The 16,357-nt window shown below is 56.9% G+C and overlaps 4 protein-coding genes across 4 annotated transcripts; 2 read left to right on the top strand and 2 right to left on the bottom strand.

Annotated features, from left to right (window-relative positions):
* Window positions 1-166: 166 nt before the first annotated feature.
* PSY2 (Platinum sensitivity protein) lies at window positions 167-3,638 on the top strand. Its single transcript, XM_018277034.2, has 3 exons — window positions 167-655; window positions 777-2,337; window positions 2,391-3,638. The coding sequence occupies exons 1-3, from the start codon at window positions 548-550 to the stop codon at window positions 3,329-3,331; spliced, it is 2,610 nt and encodes an 869-aa protein (XP_018128971.1). The 5' UTR covers window positions 167-547; the 3' UTR covers window positions 3,332-3,638.
* A 1,485-nt stretch (window positions 3,639-5,123) lies between these two features.
* VE01_07600 (uncharacterized protein) lies at window positions 5,124-7,742 on the top strand (the record flags this gene model as incomplete). The annotated part of the gene is made up of 4 exons (XM_018277033.2): window positions 5,124-5,539; window positions 5,606-5,788; window positions 5,862-6,377; window positions 6,497-7,742. 4 exons carry the CDS (start codon window positions 5,124-5,126, stop codon window positions 7,338-7,340), a joined length of 1,959 nt encoding a protein of 652 aa, XP_018128970.1. The 3' UTR covers window positions 7,341-7,742.
* Window positions 7,743-8,130: 388 nt separating this feature from the next.
* On the bottom strand, window positions 8,131-12,008 carry VE01_07599 (uncharacterized protein). The gene has a single exon (XM_018277032.2). The coding sequence runs from the start codon at window positions 11,609-11,611 to the stop codon at window positions 8,255-8,257; it is 3,357 nt and encodes a 1,118-aa protein (XP_018128898.1). The 5' UTR covers window positions 11,612-12,008; the 3' UTR covers window positions 8,131-8,254.
* Window positions 12,009-12,486: 478 nt separating this feature from the next.
* Window positions 12,487-14,141, bottom strand: VE01_07598 (uncharacterized protein; the record flags this gene model as incomplete). Its single annotated transcript, XM_018277031.2, has 2 exons — window positions 13,516-14,141; window positions 12,487-13,447 (listed from the first exon to the last, which is right to left on the bottom strand). The coding sequence occupies exons 1-2, from the start codon at window positions 13,860-13,862 to the stop codon at window positions 12,487-12,489; spliced, it is 1,308 nt and encodes a 435-aa protein (XP_018128983.1). The 5' UTR covers window positions 13,863-14,141.
* Between the last annotated feature and the right edge of the window lie 2,216 nt (window positions 14,142-16,357).

Here is a 16,357-nt window from a genome sequence, read left to right as displayed (position 1 = left end):
CTGGATTATTAGGTGACAACGTACCACTGTAACAACCAACAACCAACCAAAAACCCGTAAGCGCGCTTCCCAACCTTATTTTAGTTTAGTTAGTCTAGCGAAGCGTTAGCCGCAACTTTCGGTCCGCCTCGCTCGCTCCTTGCAAACACGCCATGCGAACGCCGCCCTTCGCCACAAACCCCCCCAAACTAAAACCCACCTCCTCCTAGCCGCGACAACAACCTCAATACTAACCTCAACCCCCATCGACAACAGTCTCATTTAATCTTCACGATACCCGCGATCACTGCGCATGTCTCACCTCCATCGCACCTCGTACCCTGCCTAAACTCGCCACACCCCAACCCCCCGACACGAACCCCCCCGCGACAACCCGAAGCCCAACGAACCTTCCTGGCACAGTCCCGCGGATCGCCGAGGCATCACCGTGGCGTCGTTAACGCTGCTCTCGTCCGATCAGCTCTCTCTTCAGCAACACCTCGATCTCTCCTCCAGCATCCTGAGCTACCTGCCCGACACCGCAGAGGGCGAACCACAACCTCTGATCATGGCACAAGCGGTGCCTAATCCGCCGAGTGGGAGGAAGAGGGTCAAGGTCTACGAGTTGCGCAACAATGACTGGTTTGACCGCGGCACGGGCTTCGCGATCGCGTCGGTGAGTTGATTCTACCCTCCCCGGCGACACGTGCGCGTCGCTGCCCGCTTGTTTGGTGGTGGCGTGCGCCGCGCGTTTGCGATTTTCGCGCATTTACTGACCTGGTTTGCGCCGCGTGTAGAGCACATGGGACCATGCCGATGGCGAGCCGCGTATAATTGTTGAGGCTGAGGAAGGGCCGGAGAGGCTGCTTCTCGAGACGCAGATCTCGCGGCAGGGCGGGTTCGCGAAACAGCAGGAGACGCTGATAATATGGACGGAGCCGGTGAATGGGGTTGATATGGCGCTGAGTTTCCAGGAGTCGGATGGGTGCACGGCGATCTGGAAGTTCATCAATATGGTGCAGCAGCAGATGGTGGTCAATGGCGGGCCGGACGACGCGTTATCTGAGGACATGGCGCCCGAGGCCGCGCCGGTGAACCTGCCCGTGCCAAACATCAACAACTTGAAGGAGGTTGAATTGGAGATGCGCCATCTGAATAACACCCAGGCGGGACGCGATGCACTGGCAAAGTTTGTCATCCACGATGAATACATCCCAAAGCTCGTGCCACTGGTCGAGGAGGCTGAGGCAGCACAGCGCCTCCCTGAACTGCATCGCCTGTGCAACATTGTGAAGATGCTGATCCTTCTCAACGACAACGATATCATCGAGTATGCCATGACGGACGAGGTCTTTTTGGGAGTGATGGGGGCTTTGGAATACGATCCTGACTTCCCGAGTCACAAGGCGAACCATAGACAGTGGTTGGGCGATGAATCGCGATACAAGGAGGTTGTTCGCATCGACGATGACCAGGTCCGGAGGAAGATTCACCACACATATCGACTACAATATCTAAAAGATGTGGCTCTAGCTAGGGTTTTGGACGACCCGACGTTTTCCATACTTAACTCATTGATCTTCTACTATCAGGTCGACATAATCCAACACATCCAGGGAAACCCCCAATTCCTCAACGATCTATTCGCCATTTTCGGGCCGGAGGAGAAGGACGAGAAGCGCAAGAAGGATGCGGTCCTGTTCATCCAGCAGTGCTGCGCGATCGCGAAGAACTTCCAGCCTCCTGCACGGAACTCATTATATAATAACTTCCTGAGCCACGGCCTGCTTGCAGTCATCAACTACGCCCTGGCCCATAGCGACGTGGCAGTCCGTGTCGGCGCAACAGATGTGCTGGTCTCGGTGATCGATCACGACCCGCAGATGATAAGGCAGACGATCTTTCGACAGATCAGCGAGAAGCAGAGGCCTCTGACGGACTCTCTCATCGATCTGCTCTTGGTGGAGGTTGATTTAGGCGTCAAGGCGCAGATCGCCGACGCGATCAAGGTTCTCCTCGATCCCGGGTCGCAGCAGGGGCCGCAGGAGGGTATGGGTAAGCTCGGCATGGAGTTTGGCGGGAGGGGTCGGCCACAGGTCGACCCGCAACAGGAGGGGTTCCTGGTGAAGTTCTACGAGGAGTCGGCGAAGAGGCTGTTCAGCCCTCTGGTGGAGTTAAAGGATAAGGAGAACCTGGCATTCAATGTGCAGCAGGTGTCTTTATTCGAGCATCTGATTGAGATTCTCTGGTTCTTCATCCGCCAACATCAGCACCGCAGCAAGTACTTCGTCCTCGCAGAAAGCCTGGGTCAGCGCATTGCTCAACTCCTGAGCTGCCCAGAGAAGCATTTGAAGCTTAGTAAGTTCTACTCTTCTCATTCGTTATAAATACATAACTAACCACACCCCCAGCCGCGCTGAAGTTCTTCCGCAACCTCCTCGGCCTAAACGACGAGTTCTACAACCAGCAAATGATCCAAGAACACCTCCTCGAGCCAATCCTCAACACCCTCCTCGACACGATGCCGCGCAACAACCTCCTCAACTCGGCCTGCCTCGACTTCTTCGAGTACATCCGCAACCACGGCGTCCCCATCATGGTCAGCCACCTCGTCGAGCGCTACCGCGACAAGATCCAGGATATCACCTACGTCGACACCTTCACGGCGCTCATCTCGCGCTTCGATCACGCCTCCCAGGGGTACGCGAGTAACATGGACGCCTCCTTCCTCGATACCGAGGATGAAGGACCCGGACGCTCGCAGCCAGGTGGCGGTCGTCGCTGGCAGGGCGTGCGCGACCTCGACGCCGCGGAGGAGCAGTACTTTAACACCTCGGACGACGAGGACGAGCTCGCGGGCGCGAAGTCCCCACCCGGCGCATCGGTCAATGGCGCGTCGCCCCTCGCGAAACCGCTCGTCGACTATGCGTCGGACGAGGAACCGGATATGACTGATGCGGAACTAGCTGGGGTCCTACCCTCGCGCGAAGCTGGGTCGCCGCCGCCCGCCGCGGAGAAGGAAGGAGAGCGCAAATCGGCGTCGCCGCCGCCGCCGGAGCGGGTGTCTGAGAAGAGACGGAGGGAGGAGGATGAGGAGGATGAGTTGACGAAGTTGGCGAGTCAGCAGAGTAAGAGGCGGAATTCGTCGAGTTCGGTTGTTAGTGTTGGGTCGAATGGGTCGGCGCCGATGTTGAGGAGGAAGAAGAGCTTTAATAGCTCGCGTGATGGTGGTGGGGGCGGAGGCGGCGGAGGAGGAGGAGGGGGAGGTGGGGGGAAGAAAATCTCGATTAGTCTCGCGCCGGCGATTAAGAGTGGTGGGGAGGGAGGGGCCGGGGCGGATGATGGGAGTTGATGGTGATGGTTGATGTTTGTTGTTGAAAAACTACGATGATGCAAATGGGGCTTTCTTCTGCTTGGGGGGAGATGAGAGAATTTCGATACCCAAATACCAAAACACGGAATATTACTTTAACGAACGATGTTGGGGGGGAAGCAAAGCAAAGCAATGAGCATGGCCGGGAATAGGGATGGATGGTATGAGGCGCTTTTTGTATCATAGAATATGGCTGCGAGGGTGCGTGCAGTGCTGGAGCTATCTTTGTGGATTTGGGAGGTGGGGGGGCGTTGTTGTGGGTTTTTTTACGAGGGGGTTATGGTGGTAGGGCTATGATGCTTGGGGGGGGGGGGTTGGGGGAGGAGATGATATTTGCGTTCTAGGGGAGGCGGGATGTGATGGGATAGTATATTGATGGCTAGTGGGATGAGAGCCGAAGATGGGGGGGGTGTGGTGTAGTAGTATCGTAGCTACTAGATAGGTGGAATTTGAGGATAATGAATGCATGATGGGTGTTTTCTTTGTGAGGTGATGGTGGATGGTGAATGGTGGGAGTGAATTCGTTATTCACCCACCATAGGCCTGTGTGAATGGTGAATGGTGGATGGTGAATGGTGAATGATAATACGACCTGTAATACTGCAACATCGATGATATATTAATCTAATGGTTGATGGGATATGCAATCTAGAATCCGTCGATTCTCAATCGACAGCCTCATTTGTGAGACATCTCCTCATTGCGGAGTGAGACAGCGCACTGGTAGTGGACGGGACGGGACGGACGCTGACGGAGGGGAAGGGAAGGGAGCACGCGCTTGGTACGACGGCGACGAGGCTGGGGATTGTCGCCATCGCCACAAGAAGTCACTCCTTCTATTCTCATCCATCGCCACCAATAATGCACGACGATGAATAAGAAAAGAAATATACTAGACATATAGAAATACAGAATATCCTCCTGTTTCTCTCGCCTCAGGCGCTTAAAAACAAACAATCTTTATCCTCATCAATCAACCTTATCCCCCCCAGCGCTTCCAATTCCATTATCCGCTATCCACCCATCCATCATCCATCATCCCTCCACTATCTCACTCTGTACCCGCCGTCCGCCCCATCACACACCCGCCCTGTCCGTCCCCCCATCACAGCGCTAACGCCACCCCAAACATCCCCGCAACAACGAATCAACGTCCCCAAGGCTGCAACGCTCCTTCACACCATCCCACCGCTCAGCAGCCCTCGAAATCCCTTCAAGCAAACCCTACGATCACACCGATACTTCCCATAAAGACCGTCGCATCTAACGGCCACCTCTCTCACCCATCATCCAAAGCGAACACAACACCCCGAATCGAATCCCCCGACACTCACTCACACACACACCTGGCTGGCTGGCTGTGTCAGAAGGAAGGAGCACCAGCCGAACGAACGAATCGAACTCGCAACGCCCCCGCGCAACCCCAAACCACGCACCCGCATGCGCCGTCGCACACACCTGAGATCCAGCCACACCAATCGCTTGCGGGGCTGACACTCTCGGGGCGTCGCACCACGCACTCCACCACTCATCTGCTCGCGCGGAGCCCAACGATGGGTGCGCTGCCCGAGAGGTGAGGCGATCACGATTGGGCTAGGCTAGGCTGGCAGCTACGGCAGGCTGAGGCTGGTTGGCGACGACGACGACGATGATGAAGATGATGATGGCGAATGCTGGTGGTGGGGAGGAGGGGGTGAGGCGACGAAGGGGGGATATAGGGGGGGAGGGGGAAGGAGAGGGAGGGGGGGTGAGGGTAAGGAAGATGAAAGTCATGTCTGGTGTTGATGTGGTGGAGAAGAAGAAGATAAATTCGAATCCGAATAGGAGGAGGGTGAGGGGGGAGGAGGAGGAGAGGAGGAGGAGGAGGGAGGGGAGGGAGAGGGAAGGGAGGAATATATACGTTTATGCGCCGCAGGCTAGGGAAAAGCACCGGTCGCCGAGGAGGGAGGAGGTGAGGGGGGAGCCGTGTAGTGGGGAGGAGGAGTTGTCGGCGGTAGAGGAGGAGAGGGATGGGGAGAGGAGGGATGGGAGTGAGGGGAGGGAGAGGCGCTCGTCGGGACATCGGAGGCGCAGGCGTCCGGTGGAAGAAGATGGGACGGCGCGGCATAGGTCGTCGGCGTCGTTGAGTCGGAGTAAGACGTCTAGCCACCGTAAGGATTCGAGTCAGCCGTTGAACTTTCTGCGAAGGTAAGCATCAAGCGTCACAGTACTGTTTGATAACAGCTTGTGAGCATTGGCTAATCATCGCAATAGGAGCTTCTCCTCCGCCAGCGCGCGTCCCGACACTCGACCCGTCATCAAGAGAGCGCATACTACGAGTAATACCCATCTCCCGAAGAAGACGTACGAGTCCACCGGGCCCCCACAAACCCCTAAACGATCTATATTCCTCGACATGTTCACACCAGGCATCAAAGAAGAAGAGCCCGTGAAACTGTACGCCCCCCTCCCCTCAACCCCTCAACCCTCTCCCTCCCCCACCCTAACTCCACCTAACACCCCCACCCAGCGTCGAATGCCTCACCTGCCTCTCGGACGACATCCCGCGCCGCAAATCCGCCAAACTCAAATGCGGCCACCGCATGTGCCACTCCTGCCTGCGCCGAATCTTCAAACTCTCCGTCACAGACCCCCAACACATGCCACCCAAATGCTGTACCGCCGACTGCATCCCCCTAAAACACGTCGACAAGCTCTTCGACATCCCGTTCAAGAAGTTGTGGAACCGGAAGTTCCAGGAGTATACTACTAAGAACCGGATTTACTGCCCGTCGCGGCGGTGCGGGGAGTGGATAAAGCCGGGGAATTATCATGATGATGGGAAGGGGGGGAGGTATGGGAAGTGTGGGAGGTGTAAGACGAGGGTTTGTGTGAAGTGTAGTGGGAAGTGGCATGGGAGGAGGGAGTGTGCGGGGGATGAGGAGACGAATCGGTTGTTGGAGGCGGCGAAGGAGGCGGGGTGGCAGAGGTGTTATAGTTGTCGGACGATGGTGGAGTTGAAGGAGGGGTGTAACCATATGACTTGGTACTTTCTCCCCATATTTCCTCTCTCCCCTCTTTTTTTCTCATCTACCCCCTCCCTCCACTCTCTTTAACCCACCCCCATCCCCACCCCCCGTTGTCCCCCCACTAACACCCCCCCAGCCGCTGCACAGCAGAATTCTGCATGCTCTGCGGTCTCAAATGGAAAACCTGCGCCTGTCCCTGGTTCAACTACGACAACATCGCCGACAACGACCGGCTTGGGCACATGCGCATCCCTATGCCCCACCCACCTCCCCAACCACCCGGCGCCTTCCCCGACCCCGGCGTCATCCACATCCCATTCCCACCCCCTCCTCAACCCCGCCCACCGCGCCTCCGTCGCCAGAATCAGGACGATTTAGTCAGGGGAATGAGGGGGTTGGATATCGACCCCGCCGCACCACCTGCACCACCCCCACCCGCGCCGCCGGTGGCGGACTGGAACTTTGGCTTCGGAGTCGGCAACGCAGCAGGCCACCACATGAATGAAACCTATCGCCGACCCGTCCCCCTACCGCACCAGGATGTTTACGTTGCCCGCGGAGACGCGTATTCGCCGCCTGCACCAGCACCGGCACCATCGCCACCAACACCCGCAGCGCAGTTAGCAGCGCATGCAGCGGTGTCCTCGCAAGCTGCTACGCTGGCGAGGGAGAGGGAGATGAGGCAGGAAAGTCGGAGGAGGAAGAGGGAGGTTGTGGAGGAGAGGGCGAGGAGGGAGGAAGCTGAACGGGTGGCGAGGGAGGAGAGGAGGAGGAGGAGGAGGGAGAGGGAGGCTGCTGCTGCTGCTGCGGTGGCGGCGGAGGCGGAGGTTAGGAGAGAGGCGAGGGAGAAGGAGGGGGTGAGGAGTAGTGTTATGGCTGGTCTGGGGGGACGGGGGAGGGGAAGCGGGAGGGTGGGGGCGTGGAGGACGCATGTGGGATTGGGGGTGGAGCCGGAGGAGGGGGTTATTAGCGTTGTTTAGGGGTGTAGGATTTTTTGGGGATACGTTTTGGATAGGTAGGTGGGATTTGTTTTTGGAAGATGGTAGGGGGGAAGGAGGATGGCGATTTGGTAAGGATTTATTTATTGGCCATTGTGTCTTTTTGAGGGGAGGATTTAGCGGGATTGAAGCGGATTGGATTGGATGCTGTGTAAGTTAGGGGGATTATGAATTATGATGATTGTATTCGTTCATCTGTCTGTCTAGCTTAGCTAGTCGAAGCTGTTAGGGACAAACCCTCGTTGTGGCCACCATCTTCTTTAAAGAGAACTATGGCGAATACAAAATGGCCGAAGTCGTCGAATTCGGGCTTTGTATTCTTAACCACCAACTCAGGGCGGGTATTGTCTGTCCCTCCAACTCCCTTCGCACTTCCCACTGACAACAGGTAGTGTACGAGAGGTGAGAATTAGTTCTCACCTCCGCTCGTTCTTACCACCGCCTCCAACCGCCACTATAGTGTTATCACCGCCTCCCACCGCCACCGCGGTGTTGTCACCGCCACATCTCCCCCCATAGCTAACACCCAAACTGAGCTGTAGAGTGAGTGAACATGATACAAAACGATGGGGCTAGCTCCACTGTCTTGTAACGACTAGTCTCTATCTCGATAGCATTTTCTGGTTTGATTGAGCCCTGGAGTTTTGGTTGAGAGTCTTTGCTGTATTTAATCACTTTCGATTGATGACTCGTATTCTTGTATGTCTCTTCTGTCATTATCGCTTTGGATAGAAACCACATAGACATAGAACGAATAGCTGCAGGTTTGACATTCCGATTAAAGTATTGTATTAACAAAGCAACGTATCAATATATACCACGCTCACTCTATAATACCCTATCCTATTCCTACACCCCCAGCTCAATACAACCATCCACAAGTCGCCTCCAGGAATTCAAACCCCCAGCCCAGCACCAGCTCCACCTCCCCCACCAATATTCCTACTAACACTGGCCCTCGCAACCTCCTCCACAATCCCAACATGCGTATCACTCTCCGCCACCGGCTGTACACCAAGATTCAACATATTCAAACCCTTCGACACGCCCTCAACCTCCCCATCCTCGTCCTCCTCATCCTCTTCAGGAGAAGGGACAGTATACTCCCTACTCTCCTTATGCTTATGCCCCATCCCCCCCTTCCCCCCTCCCCCGCCCACCTTCCCCCCACCCTTCCCCGCCCTTCCCGCCACCGCCCCCCTCCCCACAATCTTCTCCGTCCAATTCCACCCCGGCCCCTCCTCCACCCTCTTCTTCTCCTTCACTCCCCCATCCTCCCCATCGCTATCCCCCTCACTATCCATGAAATCGTGCTCACTCCACACCTCCGAGTCCGCGCGCTCCAGCACCGGTTTGCGGGTCCGCTGCGCGGTATGCGTGTGCGTGCTCACCGCATCGCTGAGGCTGGAGAGGTGATCTACGCTCTCTCTATCTTCTTCCTCGCGTTCCCGCCTCTGTGCAGGGTTGAGGAATTGATGCAGCGCCGGCTCCTCCTCTTCATCCCGTCCATTGCCCCCCGGCGACCCCCCCGTCGCACGATCCTCATTCCCCTCCTCATCATCAGGAGTAAGCGCTGCGCCGCCACCAGCAAAATGCGTATCAACCAGGTGCTGTACGACTGGCCATCCGTAGGCGTTTGCGAATTTGCGCCGCACGATGATGTTGTTATGTGCATCTGGCTCTAGGCGCACGAGGACTTTCCGCCACGCGAGGTCGCGGTGGTAAGCGCGCGCGATTTTCTCCTCGACTTTCATGGCTGAAGAGTCTATTTCCGCGAGGGGGGGTAAGGAGGAGTCGGAGGCGGTGGTGGCGAAGCTGTTGGTGCTGTGGTTTGATGCTGGGGGCGTCTTGGAGAGTTTGTTGGAGGTGGTGGTGGGGGGTTTGAGAGGGGGTGGGGGGATGTCGGAGGGGTGGTAGACGCGGTCGTGGAAGATGGTTAAGGGGCGCGTGGAGGGGTCGATGAGGAAGGAGAGTGGGGGGAGGGGGGGGGCGAGGATGTCGCCTGCGGCTTCGAAGAAGCTTGTTCGTGGCGGGGCGGCGGAGCCCTGAGGGTCCTCGGGAAGGGCGGAGCTGATGCCGGCGGTGTGGTTGGTGCTTGAGTCGGAGTCGGTTTTGCTGTCTGATTTGCGGGTGGGATCGTCAAATTTGACGGTCTGGCTGCGTTTGTAGATTTTGGATTGCCGCGGGGGGTCGGGGGATTTGGCGCGGGGGTTGAAGAAATCGAGGAAGCTGTCGATGGGGCCTTTAGTGGATGCTGTGCCAGTGATGGTTGGCGATTGCGGCGGCGGGTGCAGTTCGTTCTCCTTCGCGTTGCTCGACGAGCGCGGTTGGCTCGTTGATCGTCGAGTGATTTTCATGCTCTTCAGACTGCGTACATCGTCCTCGGTCGCATCGGGCGGAGGCTGCGGGACATCGCCACCTCTTCCCTGCCGTGTAGGTGTATTACTCCCATTCGCCTCAGCCTGAGCCTGCGCAGCTTCCGTCTCTTTTGCTTCCTCCATCCATTCCTGTCTCGCAGCCGCCGTGGCATTCTGTCCCGTCAACTCCGCCCATCCCCACCCCGCCATCGTTCCCACAAGTCCGTTCTCCCTCCTCGCCTTCTCCACTCTCCCCAATCCCTGCCAATCCAAGAAGAGCAAACAGCTCGTTCGCAGCGGCACGATCCCATCATTCACAACATTCGAATACACCGTCCGGTTGCGGAACTTCTTGAGCGCCACATGTGCCGGCCCCGTCGGCAGGATCCGCAAGAGCGGCTTCGAGCGCGGGTCCCGCGGGTGCTCGATTGCCTTCTTGCCGTTCTCCCCGATGCCGCTGACGAGCGCTCCCCAGCCGCTGCGTGCGAGCGTCGGCGCGCGCCATGTCAGACCGAGGTCCTGGCCTGTGCGGCCGACGAGGCCGAAGTCGAGGGCGAACTTGACGTAGAGCGGGTTCTCGTTGCTGAGGCCTAGGAAGGGCGAGGCGAGGCAGATGAAGTTGACGGCCTGGATCTTGTCGAAGAAGTCGGGGGAGTGCTTCTGGATGTACGCTACGGCGTAAGTCTGGATCAGGCCACCCAGCGAGTGCGCGATGAAGCTGATACTGGTGATTTTGTATGCGAGTTTCTTTCCGGTGGGCGTATCTTTCCGGATGCTGCTGTGGGGGTGTACCGCCTCGCCGAGCTCGACCTCTTTGGATTTGTCGTGTGTGACTGCCGCTTTCAAACTTTCGCCAGCGCTTATACTGACGGAATGGAACGGCTGGTCTGGGTATGTCATCGCTAAGACGTATTTCGCCAATCGCTTGCCTAGATATTTAATCCCCTTCTCGGTGCGAACCGCATTTCCGGAGAAGCCGCGGACTATAACGTCCTCCTCGTCGTCAGTATCCTCGTCGTCCGCATGTTTTTGCTCCGAAGTCCCGTCGCCGTTTGTACTGCTGCTTTGCGCAGAAGCTGCTTCTGCCCTCTCCTTCCGGCGTTTGTCCCGCCGTAGTTTGGCTTCCTCCTTCGCCTTCTTCGCTCCAGCATCTATGCTTTCCTTCATGTACAGCATATCCGCGCCCAGATTACTATGCAGTCCATGCGTCAACACCACCAAATGTATCTTCTTCTGCTTCCTATCATCCGTCTTCCCCTCCCCATTCGCCCTCTCCCCCTCCACCTTCTTCCCCTCCTCCACCTTCCCCACCCTCCTCACCCCCTCCCCACCACTCCCATCCCCCCCCTCCTCCCCCTCCCACTCCGGCAACCTAGGCGTATTCCACAACCCCGCCGTATCCTCGACCCTAACCGTCACCGCCTCCGAAAAAACCCCCTGCCTCGCCGCCCCCTTCCCCGCCCCCATCTCCCCCCCCACACTCCCTTCATCCCTCCCAACAAGCACCTCAAACCTCACCCCCGCACTCGCCGAAAAAATAACCTGACTAGCCACCTCAACCACCCAACTCGTCTCCTCCTCACCACCCCTAACCTTCAGCCTCGCGCTCCACGCCGCACCGGCTTTGAGATTCGGCTCGAACTCCGGGACGCCGTCGAGCCTCGCGCTCGCGCCGCTGGCGACATCGACGCGGTGCGTGGAGGGGGCGGCGGAGACGTAGAGCGCGTAGGGCCCGTGCATGAACGCCGCGCGGAGGGCGATGGCGGAGGTGTTCTTGATGCGTAGGTGCAGGTGCGTGGGGTGCGGGAGGATGCGGTCGCGGCTGGGGGTGTAGGTGATGGTGTAGCGGACGACCTCGCCGACTTTGAGGGTGCCGGATTGCTGGAGGAGGAGCATCGTGAGGGTTTGCGTGGGTCGGTTATGCGGGTTTGGGAGGTGTTCGCATTGTTGTCGGGAGCTTGGTAGAGGGGTCTCTGTCTGTCTGGAGCGTTCGGATGGTGGGTTTAGGGGATATTTCGAATGGAGCGTTGGTCGCTTTGTGGGGATTTATACCAAAAACCGACTTTGAGGTTCTGAAGCTTCTCGAGGATCTTGAAGCTCTGGAAGTTTGGAAGATCGTGTGTCGTCGTCGTCCAGCCTTTCGCATCCAAATGCGGAGCAAGTGCTCACCTCTTTAAATTGTCCATAACCAGACATGTGGGGGCCGGGCGGCCGACGGCGATGACGAGCATGTGGCGTAAATGGGGGATCAAGTGTGGCTGGTGTCGACACCCGAGGGCTTCGGCGATTTCTTGTGAAAGCCTGTCATACCCGCGGCAATGTGAGGGGTTTGCGCGACTGTGACAAGACAAGACTTTTATAATTATAGTAGATGAATGATTATAGTGGAAGGAGGTGGTTTATAGAAATGAATAGTCACTGGAAATGGAAAAGGTTTTTGGTATTTCGGCTCCAACGGTGGTGCAGAAGTGAAACAATGTCTCACGGGAACAACCAAATATGAGAATGGAAGAAGCACATTACTATTCTAGCTTCATATCATTTTCTTCAGGATACACAGATAGTGAAATAGAAAGCTCTCTATTGTTTCAGCTTCATCTATAAACAGCAAGGTTGTCATTTTCTAAATAGCACAAAACACCCCATCATACACCATGCCATAATAAACACCAGTGAGTGAACCCCAGCTCCGTCCACATATCCAAACATACAGTACATCCCATAATATACAATCCCCACCATCCCCCCCCCCAGCCTCTCAATACCCCCCCCTAAAAATTCATCTTCGCCGCCAACTCCGCCACCCCCGGCTCAGCAGCCTCCCACAGCGCCGCAGCCGCAACCCCCCCCCCCTCCACCTCCTTCTCGGCCTTCGCACGCGCGCGCTTCTGCGCCCCCTGCGCCCCCAGCACAATCGCCCCAATAGTCCCCTGCTGGAACAAAAACCCCACGAACAAGCCCACAGCTACCACCACGCTCCCAGTCGTAACCCACATCTCCCTCCTCCTAATCATCGCCCTATACGCCACAATCTCTTGCTCACCCTGCGACGAGAACTCCTCCTCCTTCTTCTCCTCCTCCCTCGCTACCCCTCCCATCCCCAGCGCGCCCCAAACCCACCCCGTAACAGCGCGTCCTATAACACCCACCCCCGCCTCCCCCTCTCCCCACGGCAGCTCCTCAAACGCCACACCCTCCACCTCAGCAACCCACTCCTTAAGCCCTTTTACGGACTTAACCTTCTCCGCCAACCACGGCCTCGGCAGCCCGTCAACAAGCATAACAGCCAAGTACCCCAGGGCGAGACAATCCACCTCCGTCGCGCGCCCGCCTACAAACCACCTCCCCTCCCCCCTCATCTCCGCAAGTGGCTCCAGAAACTCATCAGCCAGCGCAGATAACCTTATCGTCGCCGCGCCTTCCGCAGCCAAACTAGCCGCCGCCGCGTTGGGGTTACCCTTTCGCAGGCTGACGGGGATGACGTCCTCGCCCTGGACCTGGGTGGAGGTGGATGCTGCGTCGTGGGCATCGTCGGTGGTGTCGAGTTTGATGCCTAGGTGTGCGGTGCGCGCTAGGGCTGCTTCGCGGAGACGGCGGGGCTCGAGCCAGGAGAGGGGGAAGGGGAGGGTGGAGGCGAGGGAGGAGCGGGTGAGGGTGTTGTAGTTTTGGGGGTCGGCGAAGAGGGAGAGGTCGAGGAGGGCGCGGCCTTTGGTGCGGATGAAGTTTGAGAATCTGTGGGGGGTTGTTAGCTGTATCCTTCAGGTAGATGGAGTAGATTAGTGAATGCTAGAAAGACTCACGCAATAACATCCCCCCTCTCCCCCTCCCCCTCCCCCCTCAGCTTCCCCTTCCCATTCCCCTCCCCCCCATCTTTACCCCCCAGCGCCCACCCCTCCCCCCCCATCTTCCCAACAAAATCAACCACATTCCCCCACCCCCCCACCCATACCTCCCCCCACCTCAGCGCCGGCAGCACACCCGTCGGGTTCGCGCCGGGGAGAGAGGGGATGAGGACCCATTCGCCGCGCGGGATGGCGAGGGAGAAGTAGGCGGTTAGGGCGAGGGATTCGGGGTCGAGGGTGGGGAGGGAGGGGGAGGGGAAGGAGGTTAGGGGGGGTGGGGGGACATGGAGTTCGAGGATGGGCATTTTTGAGGTGCGTGGGGGGTGTGAGGTGTGAGGTGTGAGGTGTGGTGTTGGGCGGGTTGGTGGTGAGGCGCGTGTTGTTCGCGGTGCGGTGGTGCGGGATATATGCTCAAATAGACCGAAACAAAATCGCGCTGTAAACCCCCTTCTTCCTATATCCGTCGTAAAATACAATTCCGTCCCGCGTTGCTGTCCAATCCGTAATATCGCGTCTTTGGGTGAGCTTTCGGCTTCAAAAAATTACCCTTGGTGGATAGCTTGCTACACATGTCGGGTAATTATATCCCCGCGCTCCGATATTTATCCGCCAAGACAGCCAAAGTGATACTTACTCCTCCTCCATCTCACACTTCAAAAACGGACATACCAAACCCTTCACAAGTCCCAAACCCATAGTTCTCGTCTTAAACCCCTAGCCTAGTTTTCTATTCCATATAAATCAGTCATTTCACAAACCTTACGTACCAGAATCCCCATACCGCCCCCCTCCCACGCCTCACACCGCCGATCAACGCTGCAGTGCATCATGCCCGCCGCCGGCACACCGCACCGCACCGCATAATCACACCAACACGCACCTCACCGCGATCACCCACGCATGACACGTCCTAGCGGCGCGCTTTTACCTCACCGCTGGGGTTTAAGCATAACATAACACATTTACCCCCGCGGCCCCCGTGCACCTGTCACTCACGAGGTAACGTGGTATTCAGTCTAGCACTCCAAGGGTAGTCACGGGGTATGGTAAGTACCGTATAGGACAGTACAGTATAGTCGCCGTTGTTGACCCCGCGCATAGAACCCTGTGCATGGAGGAGGGGGATGCGGGTGTTGCCATATTGGGGGGAGGAAGGGCTTAAGAGTTTGTTGGATATAGTGGCGTGCATGAGGAGCTGAGGGGTGGTGGTATAGGGCGGATCGGTCTCGACTCTCAGGTCGTCGGGTCGAGAGGGGGAGGGAGAGGGGGAGGGAGAGGGGGAGGGAGAGGGGAAGGAAGGGGGGAAGGAAGGTAATACGGACATCGCAGGAGGTGTGTCTATATTACACCCTCTAGGATGGCCAGGTATGTATGCATCCTGACATCTTGAACTCGTGTCCGCCTCGCTCGCTCGCCATGCCATGGGTTATCCGCGGGATAACTGATGGTGAAAGTAGAATAGAGTAGGTAATATATATGTACGTACGTACGGCGAATGCATGTATGCATGATGTACAGTACAGCCGTCCGTACGTGCAGTAGCCCCGTCCATCATCGAGTCTAGAGTGGAGAAAGGACAGACATACAGACAGACATGGCAAGGTGAGAATGGAAATATAGTACCTTTCATGATCACGCAAACATAATCCAACAAGCCAGATAAGCAATATGGACAAGACAGATATACGAGTAAAAAGCATCTCCGAGCGAGATATATTATATTAAAAGCCCCCCATTCGTCTAATTATACAGCCCCATCCCATCCCGTGCCCATCCGTCAGGCCCCAAAATTACATATCCTCGGGAACAAAAGATGGGTAGTAATAAACCCAATCCCCCCCACGCCCAGCCCAAGTAAAATCCCCATCCCGTTTCAAAAAAGAGACAATCCGCTCCATCCCGTACGCGCCGACCCCTCATCGTCCCGTTGCGGTAAGGCAAAAAAACCATTAAAAATAATCGATAATAAATCGCGTGTTGTTGATACATATAAATCCCACCCCACTCCACTCATCACCCATTGCCGTCGTAGCCATAGAGAGAAACCCGCCCATATGCGTGATAAACGAAATAAATGAAACGATTAAACACCCATAGGAAATAAGAGAGTCGAAAATAAGATGCCGGTTGCTTGCTTGCTCAATTCAACCCCGCGCACTGCATGCAGAGTGTAGAGGAGTAAAACGCCAAGACCCGCACATCACGAGACGCATCATGTGCGGGCCAACGCCGGCCATGTACAGCGCCGTAGTGCGACAGTACACCGCGCATGTCCCCAGGCCCCGCCCCGCCCCTTGCAGTTCCTGCAGGTGTGTCCGCAAATGATGCGCGCCGCGCCAAGGAGCGGTTTGGGGTTCTGTCGTGTCGTCGTGTTGAGATACTATAGTTTGTATTTGCCGACGACGAGAAAAGAAGGCGGTTCTGTTTTCGGCCGTCTTACCCGTGGTGGTGACGACACGAGTTTGCGGATAGATGGATGATAGATGATAACGGATGGAATAATGCGGGGTAAGCACAATCTAGACTTGCGAAATCGACGAGTCAGAACCCATTCCTTCGTCAGCGAACCGATTGAGTAATCGTCGATAAGTGAGGTAGGGTAGGTGTCTAAGTCCGCCCGAGGTCTGGACTGGGCTGAGCCGAGCCGAGCTGAATGGGCGAGTGGGAGTGAAAAGACTGGTGTAAGGCTACTTTGCTATTATTACACCTCTTGTCCTCGCCATGGCGCAGTTTCGGGGCCGTTTCGCGCCAAGGATGTGTGCATGGTGGGTGATGGGTTGGGTGTGGTGGTGGGCGTGGG

This window comes from Pseudogymnoascus verrucosus, assembly GCF_001662655.1.
Source record: "Pseudogymnoascus verrucosus strain UAMH 10579 unplaced genomic scaffold scaffold_32, whole genome shotgun sequence".
Lineage (NCBI taxonomy): Eukaryota > Fungi > Ascomycota > Leotiomycetes > Thelebolales > Thelebolaceae > Pseudogymnoascus > Pseudogymnoascus verrucosus.
This window is presented reverse-complemented; position numbering and strand designations above follow the sequence as displayed.

Coding starts and splice junctions, on each gene's coding strand:
- PSY2 (XM_018277034.2), top strand. CDS start 548: ATGGCACAAGCGGTGCCTAATCCGCCGAGTGGGAGGAAGAGGGTCAAG. Junction 656..776: donor CGGGCTTCGCGATCGCGTCG/GTGAGTTGATTC, acceptor CGCCGCGTGTAG/AGCACATGGGACCATGCCGA. Junction 2,338..2,390: donor AGAGAAGCATTTGAAGCTTA/GTAAGTTCTACT, acceptor CCACACCCCCAG/CCGCGCTGAAGTTCTTCCGC.
- VE01_07599 (XM_018277032.2), bottom strand. CDS start 11,611: ATGCTCCTCCTCCAGCAATCCGGCACCCTCAAAGTCGGCGAGGTCGTC.